General features: G+C 30.0%; 1 protein-coding gene across 2 annotated transcripts in view; it reads left to right on the plus strand.

Annotated features, from left to right (window-relative positions):
* The window catches only part of CADM2 (cell adhesion molecule 2), a 294,110-nt gene that overhangs the window by 218,518 nt on the left and 61,902 nt on the right, over positions 1–13,690 (plus strand). The window contains exon 8 of one of the 2 annotated variants that reach the window (XM_069472457.1): positions 2,205–2,324. The exons of the other annotated variant lie outside the window; for it this stretch is intronic. Within the exon in view, the coding sequence (XP_069328558.1) occupies positions 2,205–2,324 (120 nt within the window). The remainder of the gene's footprint in view (positions 1–2,204; positions 2,325–13,690) is intronic. 2 annotated transcript variants of the gene reach the window in all.

Here is a 13,690-nt window from a genome sequence, read left to right on the forward strand (position 1 = left end):
ATTAAACTATAAAAATATGTTTAATGCATTTTCACACTTGTAAGAAATAAGGATATTACTTGGTTGATACAAGACTGCTAATAGTACCTGAAAATATATAGACTCACTCCAAAAAAATTCAGGTTTTTTTTTTTTTTTTTAATTACCTATCCTTGGTGACATGGAATAGGAAAAAAAAACCCAAATAGTTTTTTATTTTGGCTAAGCTAAAAACAAATTCAAACAAAATCATCTTATTTGTGTTCCTGCTCTTAAGAATCAAAGGGAGGGGCTGAAAGACTACTTTTCTTATTAGAATAAGATCCAGTGGAATAGTATTCTAACCCACTGTGTGATGGAAAATAAGCTAATATGTTATAATCTGTGAGAATTTTGAAATATCAGGCTTTTTACGTGGAGTTTTAAATGACTAGTATTATTGTTCTTATATTTGATAGCCATGAAAGATATTGGCCTTTGCATTTATTAAATACATAAATTTTGAGATCCTAATGAGCAAACAATTTTGCTGAGACAAAAATGTATTATTTTCTATTTAAGATATGCATAAAAGTTAAAATTACATGTGCTTTCTTAATTTAGAAAATGTTTTCATTTACCTCTGATCTGCCTAAGCTACTTAACAAAACTTACCATGAAATGAGAAGATATTATAAAAATTAGTAAACAAGAAGTATATGTGTTTATGTACATATTTATTCATTTATAATGTTGTTAAAATCAGTTCTACTTTATGATTATGGTAAATCGCACACCAGGCTTAACCCAATTTCCCCAGTGATTAATGCAGCACCACTGAGATTTCAGAAGGTTGTTTAATTAATTTGACTGGCCAGGAAGCATTTTCTCTGTTGAAAAACAGGTGTAAACATCAATACTCAAGATAGAGAGTGAGCTCATGCTGTTTTCTGGTGTCTACAGTGTAGAGAATTCAGCAGGTAGAAGCTACAGATTGAGTAGGGCTATTTATCAGAAGTGAAGAACTAGGAAATGTTTGGTGTGACTCAAAGGCTTTAACTGAGAGAATGACAGGAAACTTTTTAATAGAAAAATAATTTGTCAAACACTTTGAATATATGGGGACTATGTGACACAAACATGTGAAATCAAACCCCAGCACAGTAATTACAGGTAATTTGGGAACTGTTTCTAATTTCCTTGCTGTGTAAATTATATGCCTATCTATTTTAGCCAAGATTTGACTCTGAGAATCTCATTGAGATTCTCATAGCTTGACACTGGCTATAATGTTTCTATATTATCTATACTATTCTTCATATTTTCAGCTAGTTATGAATGAACAGAAGGAAGATTTGGGCATTAAACACTAAGCTATTTTTTTCCGTTCATTTTTTTCTCTGTATTTGAATCTACTATTAACTTTTGGCAACTTGACTAATCATAGAGTGGAGATTAAATGTTACAGTTCAAGTGCATGTTCAGTAATGTCTCCTAGGTATGACATATTAAGACAAATCATAAACCTTTCAGAACATTGGGTTCCATGCTAGTTGACTCAATACTTGTTAAAGACTCCTAGGTACTGCAAAATTGTTAGAAGGCGTTACCAGCTAATCAGGGTAAGAATTGCAAAACTCTAAACTGTACATTAACATCATTTGTGAGAACAGGAGAAGCAAAATAACAATAATAACAACAATTGGCTTCTTTTGTTTGTTTGTTTCTAAAGATTGCTCTCATCCTATTTCCTATCAGTAAGTTTTCCTAAAGAAAAAAGTCAAAAAGCATTTAACATGCATATATTCATTCATCGTTAACATTTTGTTAATCTTATATGGTGGTATTTGTGTTTATTTCTGTATATGTCATTTCTTTGTTTACTTCTTTGACAAAGCATGTCATTTTTTGTTTTATCTATATGTATTTTGCTACTGCATGTCAAACTTTTAAATGATTCAGTGAACAAATGAATTCTTGTCATTTTAAATTTCACTGTAAATATTGTAGACCACCTCCTTATTCTCAAACATTGCTCCAAGTTTTTGCTTTGTGTTGGAGCATGAAAAAGAAGTGAAAAAAAAAATGACAGGAACTGTGTGGTACAGTCAGTTTTGTACCTGATATTCTGTTAAAGCCTGTTAAAGTTAAACCTAAATAAGTATTTATAATTTGAATCATTTGTGTTTCTCTTTTGTTTGCATGATATGATTTTGTTTTATATTTTGTTTTTTTCCACTCACCAGATGTTCCCAACACTTTGCTTTCCACTACTATCATCCCCTCCCTTACCACTGCAACAGTCACAACCACTGTAGCCATAACAACCAGCCCAACCACATCTGCAACAACCAGCAGCATCGGAGGTACAGTATGATTCTTTGTTATGGCCTGGAAAGCAGATTAAATGGAGCTTTATAGAAGTTTTTTACAAGGGTAGAAAATTGAGATTCAATTTTATCTAATTATAAGAAGTAATCATCACCTAAAATACTATCAGTTAGGGTTGTTGGAATAGATGATGAAATAAAATTGTACATTTTAAATTTTTTGCTGTCATTTATGACTATTTAAAAATATTCCAGAATATAGATTAAAAATATATGGTGCTGAACAGCATTGAACAAATTTAAAATGTGAATATGTGACACAATTTTTGCCTTGTCTTGAAATGCAAACAAAGAAATAAGATATTTAAGGATGCAGAGGTAGCTTTTGCTTTTTTAAGATCCTAGTTTAAAGTTAATGACTCGCTATTCCTCTGCTACTAGCTTAAAATACCATGTTGAATTTGTTCTAAAATTGGCAGAGTCCATAATGTCATTATAAACTATGCTCTACATAGAACTTTCAAGTAAATATTCAACATATATATCATCCTAAAGTGATTTGCTAAGTGAGTCTACTTATTTTATGAATAGAATATTCTAAAAGTAAATGTAGAATTGGCCATATTTGAATTGATATTTGGCTCCATAAATAATTTCTGGTATCAATAGACAAACACTTTTGTTTCAAGGAAAGCAACCTTGAAAGAATTGAGGTATCTTTAAGGACAAAAGAAATAATTACGTTATTGTTGAGAAATATAAAAAGCATTCTTGAGCAGTCATTATGTAGCTAGTAGTTGATGAAGAAATAAAAACAAGTTTTGAAGCCGTTATAGAAAAAGATGCTTTAAATTTAATTTCTACATAAGCAGTGTTCAGAGAGAATTTTGTCTTAAGTCTGTCTGTTTCTTACTTATATGTGTTTTGTGTCACTTTGGCTATACTAATCTGTGTTAAACTTAACAATTAACTTGAAATTCATGGGGACTTTACATTATTATATATAATTAAGTTGTACCAAGGATACGGTTAGAATTGTTTTTCTTCACTTGTAAAAGTTGTTCAATTAAACTTTCTTTCTTAAGATTTTTATTAATTTTTGATATTAGATTGAGTTGCTAGCTTTGACTTAACTGTTGTAATAATCTTTCTTTCTCTTGTTTCAGAAAAAATTCTAATGTTTGATAATTGTGAAATTTTAATAGTCATGTCAACTATATTATAAAATGTACAGTATTGATAACTAAATACATTTGATAGTAGCAATTATAAGATTTCCCAGAAAGACCTAGGTTTATTTTTGTATGACTGAAAAAGCTTTATTTGAGCTACATCTACAAATGAGAAAAGTTTGAAGATATTTCTCATAAAAATTTTTATAAAAATAGAAGAGACATAATAAAAATAACAAAAATAAAGAATAAGTTAAAAAATTTTTATGGCATTATATGAAATAAAAGGTGTCTAAAGTTCTACTTTAATTTTTATATTCTACAAGGATTTTTACAAACAGTAATTCAAATTAACAATTATTACAAACTAACAAAATTTCTATGAGAATATTAAGTTCTGACTGTATAAACAAATCACTTTGACAGAAAAAAAGGGAGGTGTATTGACTTATTTTTTAAGACACATGTGTAACACAAAAGACTAATAATAAATTATTCTGTCCTTCTTCAACAATATTTATTGAGTACATGGTGTATATATATATATATATACACACACACACATATGGTGATATGCCAGGCCCTGAAATTATGAAAATTATTTTTTGTATCTAAAATCACCAGCAATCAAATTAATACATTTACCCCATAAAATACATGCTTGTGCTTAATCTTTACTGAAAGGTATTAATGTTTTTGTGGGAAAACCTTGCATCTGTCTTTTGGTTCTCTGAAAATAAATATATATTTGTATATATATATATATATATATATATATTTTTTAGTATTCTGCTTCAATGGACATTTATATGTGTGTGTAGGTATCACACACACCACACACACACACGCACACACAAACACTATTAAGGACTAAAATGAGAGAAAAATATTTTATTTTATTTCAAAGTAAGTTAACATTTTTATTAGTTCACATTGATCTTAAGTGGAATTCGAACTGTGACATTTTAATTAGCCTATTAAAATGAAATTAGTTGTTTTCTTTTTCAGGTAAATTTACATTATTTTTTCAGTTTCCTAGGATGTTTTTCTAAACTTTACACCATAGATACTTAAAGTGATTAAAAAGAATTAATCTTAATCTAAAAAAAAATAAATAAAAAGAAAAGAATTAATCTTTTCCTCAAACGCAGAAATAAGTAACTTCAAATGAGACCCACACGTGCACACAAAATACATGTATACCAATCCCTCTTTTTTTGCTTAAGAGTTGGAAGTTAAATTTTTAGATGGCACAAAAATATGTAGAAATAAAGTATTTTGTAAGCTTGACAATTCATATTATATATTTTATATGGGAAAAATACTGGCGCTAATATTGAATGTTAGCCTAATGCCCATTTTTCCTTCTGTCGTCAACAAACATCTGGGGATGGGGGAAGTTACCAAGCTCACTTGCATCATTAATATTCTAATTTATTTTTGAGAGGGTGGAGAATTTATTCAGTACAAAAACAATGCTGAAAATTTTACACTCTATTGCTTTTAAGTTACGCAATAGTCCTTTCTTTGTGCATTACCTATGAAATTATAGATTTTAGAAGGAATTATATTTGAACAGAATTCATGTATTTATAAATTTGTGAAAGATGGCTAAAATTATGCTTAAGTGGTGATCATAATAAGAATATATTGCCTAAAAAAGCTGAGAACTAAAGAGAAGAAATATTTTCAGCCTGCAATATTTTTAGTTGATTTACTTCATTTCTTTCTCTTATTCAATAATTTGATGTAAACTAAATATATTTGCTTTTATTAGGTTTAAATTGCATCTCTTCAAATTTCATAAACTATAGCACTTATGTTCATATATTTAACAAATGATCACAAATGAATCACTGTTAATATCTTTACACTTTCACAACTCCTATTTCACAACTCCTATTATTGCTGAATTTTCCATTCTATGATATGATAAGTATCCAATTTAAAATAAATTTGAAAAATTACAGTTATATCTATATTAAAAATCAAGATGAATTGGAGCAAAAGAAACTGTTTTAAAATCATTAAAATCATAACCTTGAGAATTCGCACATCTCTTCAATTTGTGTCTAAAATGTATCCCTGTTGGGAGGAAGAGGAGCTTCAACCACATGAAGTAAAAACAAGCAATTAGCAATGTCCTATTACAACTAAGGTGTTAAAATACAGAGAAGGGAACCAGCTTGAACAGTCTTGGGAAAGACAAAGAATAAATGAGCCCCAGAGAAATCTTTGGGTATGAGATTTTGTTCTTTTGTTTACAAGACTTTTGGTCTTGAATGGTGAACCAAATTAAGCCTCAGTGTTTTTTCATCAGAAGAATAAGAAGCACTTAATTCTCAGGGTCTTGAGGATTAGATAACATGTAGAGTTATGAAAATATAATCAGTACTCAATATATGACAGAATTAATGTTCGATTCTTCTTAGTAAAACAAACATGTTTACATGTAATAGCATCACACAATTAAGGAAATGGTAGGGTTTTTCCTTATTAATAATTATAGTTTTGCTTGTGTCATTAATGTTATAAGTAATTATAGTTTTAATTCTAGCAAAATTTTTTGGTGTTATTTCACTGATTATTTTTTAATTTCAAATTTATTTTTATTGATAATATGAAAAAAATTAGATGAAATGGTACTAGAGCATATGGAACCTGTATATCAGTCTATCTACCATCTATCTGTTCTTGGAAGTATAATAGTTTATAAACTTTCCATGAAGTTTAAAATATACTTGATTTATATAATTTTAATTCTGCTTTAGGATATTGCAGGATTTTTTTGAGACAGTGGCCTAGTTAACTTTATCATTCAGAAGACATATATTTATACATATACTTATAAACATCATTTTTTAGTTCACTGTAATAATTTTTAATGAATTAAATATAATAATTTATAAAATGGTTCCAAATGACTTGATGTCATTTGTAGTATAAGCATTATTTTACCATTTGTGTTTAATTTAATAACATTTTTCATTTTTATTATATAATATTAATTTTATAACCAAGTCATAATCTAGTAATCTTTAGTATCACTCTCATTTTATAGATGATAATATTGTTATTAAAAATCAAGAGACATATATGAGATATAGTGACAAATATAAGTGGTTATGTCTATTTATTATGATTTTTTAAAAAATAAGAATTCATAACTTAACCTTTTATACTTAAGGCAGGAAAACTCCCAAATTACTCCTTGATATCTGTTTCTTCCTATGCAAGACTCTAAATGTGCTAAATGTAGAGATAAGCCATGATATGGAAATAAGATGATATCCAATATACCCTCTGTCGTATTAGTAAGAGTGTGTGTGTTCAAATATATAATACATTTCAATATATCAGATAAGAAAATTTTCTCACATTAGTGGTTGAATTATTTATTCAATCTTTGTAAAAAATCAAATGGCTGTTGTTGCACACACTGATTTGGTTTAATATCAGATTTTGAAATGGCAAAATTGTTATTTATCTAATAATTTTAACAAATTTATTAATGAGGTTAATTGCAATGAAATTTTAGTTCAAAATGGTACAACAAAAAACCCAAAGGATTTTTTTTTTTAATTTAAGAAATCAAATATTATCAAACTATCTAAAACCAGAGTAATATTAATGAAACTCACAAAATTTAAAGATGTATACTTCCTTCTTCAAAATTTAATTGCACATTAATTGTATTGATCTGTTTGGGCTGCTATAACTAAGTATCAAAAACTGGGTGGCTGGGTGGCTTATAAACAACAAATGTTTCTTTCTCACAATTCTGGAGGCTGGGCAGTCCAAGATCAAAGCACAGACAGATTAGGTGTCTGGTCAGGGCCAATTCCTCACCTGAAGAAAACTTCTACTTGTATCCTCACATGGTGAAAGGGGCAAAGCAACTCTCTGGGGCCTCTTTTATAAGGGTACAGATCATGTTTATGGGGACTCCACCCTCGTGATCTAATCACTTCCCAAAGGACCTACCTCCTAATATCATTACCTTAGGAGATAAGGATTTCAATATGTGAATTTTGAGGAGGACACACACAGTCAGACCGTAGCATTTCATGGCATATGCTTAAAAAGGTAACATTAAGTAAAATGTTTTAAGCGATTTATGTAGAATAGAATAAATTTTAGCACACATCTAGAATAAATATAGCTCCAGTCTAGAAATTATAGGCCCACAATTTTTAGCCCATATGATACCACTGTATTGTTAAATCATGTGAATCATAAAACTTAATTATTTAAATGTATATGAATTTAGGGATCTGTTTGTATCAGTATAATCCTAAAACATTACTTTCTGAAAGAACTTAATAAACGGCTACTTTTTCTTTCTAAAGACTTTTTGAAGCAATCTTAATAAATTGTAAAAAGCATCATATACACAAAGTTGAGTTATATAAACTGAAAGAAAAATTTTCTTAACTATTTTCCTTATGCCAGTATAGAGAAATTGAGATGAATTGTCAAATTTTACTCATATTTAATGTGGACATTGTTAATGAGCCACAATTGCCTAAGATGTAGATTATGAAAGAGTATTACTTATATGCAGATTCCTTTACTTCAATTGCTATTTCATTTCCCTGATTTCAAAATAAAATAAGCTAAATTAAAATAAGCACAACATGACACATATGTACTTCAAATTACTTTCTAAAGCATTTATTTCATTAAATCAGGTTAAAAAGCAATAATGAACTAGTCTTACTTCTATTCTCTAGCTCCTTTATATCAAAAGAAAATCCAGTCTACCTTTGTTTAATTTTTATTTGGCTTCAATAATGTGTCCCCTCTTTCCCTTTTTGGTGTAGATGCTTCAAAAAAAGAATACAAAACCATAAAGAAACATTTATCAAAATAAAAGAAAAAGAAATCCAGCACTGAGAAGGAATGAATGGAGTAAAATTATTATACTTCTGAGTTAGTCACTATAAATGTACTCAAATAGAGCATTTGGAATGGTAGAATATATCATCTTTACACACTTAAATTCCAAAGTGTGCAAATCAAGAAGTTGTTTATGAGCTTTTATTATCAGTGTTTAGCTATTAAAAATCTTTCTGGTTTTATTGTTGGTAATAAAATACAATTTTCACAGCCTTGTGTGCTTTTAAAAATTAAGTGTCAATATGTTGGGAGCTTTTTTACTTGACAAAAATTAAGTAATAATTCAGTATCCAGATGGTCCATATAGAAAAACCTGCTTATCTATAAAAAGATTAAATTCTATATTTAGGCTGTAAATGTAACTAAATTTCCATTAGTCTTTTAGAAAAACAATTATTATATGAGGTTGACTCAGTTTTAAAGTTAAATATGTAAAACATAGTTCATAATGAAAACAAGAAATTTATTTGGAAAGAACAAGCAATATGTTGGAGGCACATTCAACCTTCCTGCACATACCATATTGTTAATGCTTGTGGATTGGCTGTAGGTAGGAATGCTGGCTGGGGGTCCAGGTTTTTTTCAGTCAGCTATGGACCTGAACATTTGAATAATTGCAGCGTGTCAAGCTATGTCATTCCAAGTTACCACAGAATGCTAAAGCGATTCTATTTTAGTAGACCTTTTTTGGAATAGGAAAATATATCACTGATAATATATAACTATTTCCAAAACTAAATGGAGCATTTACCTTTCACTTGTATAAAGTTGAACTCTGGAAAAATTTCAAATCTTTAAATATTTACTTATTTATTTGCAGCATTGGGGAAATATTTAGGAAAAACCTGTATTTATATTTTTTTCCAATGCCACTATCAAGGGAAGAAGACCATTTGCTCTGTTCTGTTTTCTAAGGGCACTCTTGTGGCTTATATATTTTAAAACATGAAACATTTTTAAAAGTTTCATTTTAAGCTTTTTTATTTCTTTGGCTTACGTCAATTTAAATGGAAATCTCTGTTCCATTAGTTTACATTTCTTTTAAGTGAACAGGTCTACTAATACAGTTTTCATTTCTATACATTTAGCAGTGTCCTAATTGATTTTATAGTAATGATTTTAGATTTAATACAATCTAATAATATATACCTATTTCCTGCAAGTAATCTCTAAGAAAGAAAAACATGTTACTTAGTATATGTCATTTTATTGAATTCCTTTTTATATAATGTGCATATTCATATAAATAATAAGCTAAATTATTTCATAATTTCAGAAAGCACCTTGCTTATAAAATATTGAGACTAAAGTGAGTTACATATTATTGCGATACTAATCTTTTTTATATTTTAAATGCATGTCTAGATGTACGAATAAATGTATTTCTAGAACATCTCTAAAATTATTTTAAAAATCATTAATAAACTAAACTGGTTGTATCTTTCTTACTAACCAGTGAATTAAATATATGAGCCGTGCCTTTGAAGCTGAAAAGATTGCTGGCACTGCCCTTGCTTCTTTGACACTCCACATGAAACACAGTTAATAACCTCTTGTATAAGCTTGGTGAAACACAGAATTGATACTAATTATGCCAACTTTGGGATAGAAGGTGACCTTGACTTCAGCTAGAACTTTCTGCCAGGCCAATAAATAAGAGCAAATGCCACAAAGCATGACTTCTGAGAAGGGTCTAATACAATCTATTAACTTTGGGGAGTTCATGGAATTGCAATAAGTGCTCAGATAATTGTAATATTTTAAAACATCCCCTGCTTCAATAATACAGTAGTTTCCTATTTCTCTAGACTTCAAATAATCCCTCATTAGTTTTCTACACTTATTTAAATTAAGCTGTGGCCAGAAAATTAAAAGCTACTCGATGCAAAGTGTGTATAAGGTGGCAACAAGGCAAGGAGACAGATTTTTCTGAATCACTTCTGAAATATGTACATAACATTTATACAATTTCAGTATCAGAACCGCTTATGGTGAAGCTATGACAACACTGTTTCTTAAATGAAAAATGTCTTTATAAAGTGATTGAGAAAAACGACGAAGAAAAAGCAGTTGTCCCAGTAAGTCCACAGGTTTAAACTGTTACAAAACCTGTCAAGACCAATGATGTGTAGCAGTTTCACTGTTAAACCCAAACTAAAAATTTGAATGTAACAGCTTATAAAAGAACTTGTCAATAAAGTTACATAAATGCTAACAGATGAGTAAAAACACAAATTAAACTTTCTTCACCAGTATTGTTTAAAGAATTACATTAGTGTTGAGGGAATTCTGTTCAAAACGTTTAGTATAATAAATGGAAATACCTAATTTAAGTCCAGTTATTTTTCATCTTAAAAAAAGAGATGGACTTAAATTTTCCCAGAGCTATTTTCATTACTCACTAGTAAACAAAGAATGCTGAGCAATGCGTGTTTAAATGTGAAAAGACAAAGCAACTGTAAACTAACATGAGAAATTACATTAGACTCATTGAGAGAGAGATTTTTCAAAAGCCTTTGAACCTAATTTGATGTCTAAAAATCAGATTTTATGACAAAGAAGTGTAATGCTATTCTGGAGTAGTCTAGGTTAAACTGGATAAGATACTATGGTCTTAATGAATTTTTTTTCTTTTTCCTTAAAGTCACATTCTTTAAATATGAATTGTAAGCTCCTTCCCCCATAGATAGTGTGTTACTCAGTATATTAGCAGGAAACTAATGGCAGTCTCAAAAGGGTGTCGCCAAATAATGTTTAATAGGAAGGCCTTTAGAAGAAGTATGGGCAGAGTTTGGAGAACTAATAAAGTATGAAGAAACACAAGAGAACTAGCAACAGTAAGATGCTATTATCAGCAATAGACCAAAAGAGCCATAGGAAGTGAATGGGGTTATCCTACCCAGAAAAGAACTGGAGCTAGAAATGGTACAGCTTAAAAAGAGCAGCAAAGGACACAGCTGGTATTAGAGCTTCAACAATGTGAGGACATTGGAGGTGGGGGAATAAACATCAGACCTCTTTCATCTCCTGCCTTCTAATATCCTCTGAATCTCTCCGAATATCAGAGATCAAGGAATATGGATGAAGAAATTCAGATAAATCAGCCTCCCAGGGCACAAAGCAGGGCAAAACAGGATGGAGGATGGATTTGGAAACCAAATGGAGAGTGAAGAACCAATATATATGTGCTTCAAATACACCATCTAATTTGTTTACTCAGGATGGTTAGGTGTTATTTTATTTTATTTTAGATTTTATTTTATTTTATTTTAATTTTAGATTTCTTTCGTAGGCATATATTACAAAACTAAACTAGAAAACTAGTATCAGAGCTAGTAATGGTGGTAAATGGCAGCCCTCACAATTCACTGTAGTTCAGACAGTTCCCGCTGCAATGGTTCAATTTAAGATTTTGTGATTTAACCATGGTGAAAAAGCAATATGCATTCAGTAGAAACCACACTTTGAGTCCCCATGTAACCATTCTGTTTTTCACTTTCAGTGCAGTATTCAATAAATTACATGAGATATTCAACACCTTATCATAAAATAGGCTTAGGGTTAGGAGATTTTGCCCAAGTGTAGGCTAACATAAGTATTCTGGGCACCTTTGAGGTAGGCCAGGCTAAGCTATGATGTTTGGTAGGTTAGGTGTATTCAATGCCTTTTCAACTAATGATAGTTTGAATTTAACAAAAGTTTTGTCTGGACATAACTCTATCATAGTTTGAGGAGCATCTATATGTAATTTCCTTTTCCAGGCTACAAATGGGAAGAGACAGACACTCTAGATGGTAGAGGATCCATTATGAAACTTGATAGGGCTGGCTTTGTTATTAGATACAAAGAAATCTAAAAAAAACCAAAAAACTATTTTTTGTCATTTAAATAACCCACTTTCCAAGAGGATGCATTTGAATTTTGATGTGAGGAATACTCCATCTAATTCATTGAGTAGTGAGACATTTCTCTTTTAAAATATACTCAAATCTACTTGTATGGATGAAAGCTATTTCTTTTCATTCAAAGTAAGTGCTTTGAGAATCTCGGCTGTAAGAGGAAAAAAGTTCTCAAATGAGATATCTGTAAGTTAACAAAAACTAATACAGATATATCCTATGCATTTTCTATTAAAGGGATTTTAGTGTCACGTACAAGTAATTTTTATTTCCGAGATAGTAGCTTTTCAGAAAATAAAATCGGCCGGGCGCGGTGGCTCACGCCTGTAATCCTAGCACTCTGGGAGGCCGAGGCGGGTGGATTGCTCAAGGTCAGGAGTTCGAGACCAGCCTGAGCGAGACCCCGTCTCTACTAAAAATAGAAAGACATTATATGGACAACTAAAAATCTATATAGAAAAAATTAGCCGGGCATAGTGGCGCATGCCTGTAGTCCCAGCTACTCGGGAGGCTGAGGCAGTAGGATCGCTTAAGCCGAGGAGTCTGAGGTTGCTGTGAGCTAGGCTGACGCCACGGCACTCACTCTAGCCTGGGCAACAAAGTGAGACTCTGTCTCAACAAAAAAAAAAAAAATAAAAAAAAATAAATAAAAATAAATAAATAAATAAAAAAATAAAAAAAATAAAAAAAAATAAAAAAAATAAAAAAAAAAGAAAATAAAATCATTTTCTTGAGAGAAGATTTTAGAAACAGCAATTATAGTTCTTAATATATAGTATGATTTACCTGTCTTTGATGTTTTTAAAGTACGTGTACATTTTTAATTCAGTTAAGTTGACAGATAGAAACCATGTAAAATAAGAACAATTTAGCTTGCTTTTACTCTATGGTATACCTGTTTATCTATATTACAGTTTGTGTCCTCTGTATTTTACCACTGACAGATCATAAAGGTATCTTCAGAGTGAGATTTTAGAACAGTTTCTAAAAATCCTAAGAATGGTATTCTAATTTTCTGATATTTTTAGATACCTTATCCCCAGCCCTAAGAGTTAACTGGAGCACTGCTTCTCAAAATTCTATTTTAGGGAACTAAAATGCAAATTTTCATACACTTTTCTCTGAGTCCTGCCAGGTTAAATCCAGATATATTACATCTTGAGTTCAAGTCAAAAGAAAAGAACATGCAAATGAGAAGGAAGTTCTAACAGTTCATTTTACTTCCTTAAATTTATATTTTTTAAATTTCTCTATTGAATATTTGACAATATATCAATATAGGATTTTTCTGTGTTACTATATCAATGTGGTATTTATAAAGTATCTTTTTAAATGAAATGAGGCTTTACTAAAAACTGAAAATAGTATGAAGGACAATATAAATGTGCACTTACTGTTTCACTGCTTAAGGATGAGTTCCATACCTAAACTC

The sequence above is a fragment of the Eulemur rufifrons genome, chromosome 7 (genome assembly GCF_041146395.1).
Source record: "Eulemur rufifrons isolate Redbay chromosome 7, OSU_ERuf_1, whole genome shotgun sequence".
In the NCBI taxonomy this organism is placed as follows: Eukaryota; Metazoa; Chordata; class Mammalia; order Primates; family Lemuridae; genus Eulemur; species Eulemur rufifrons.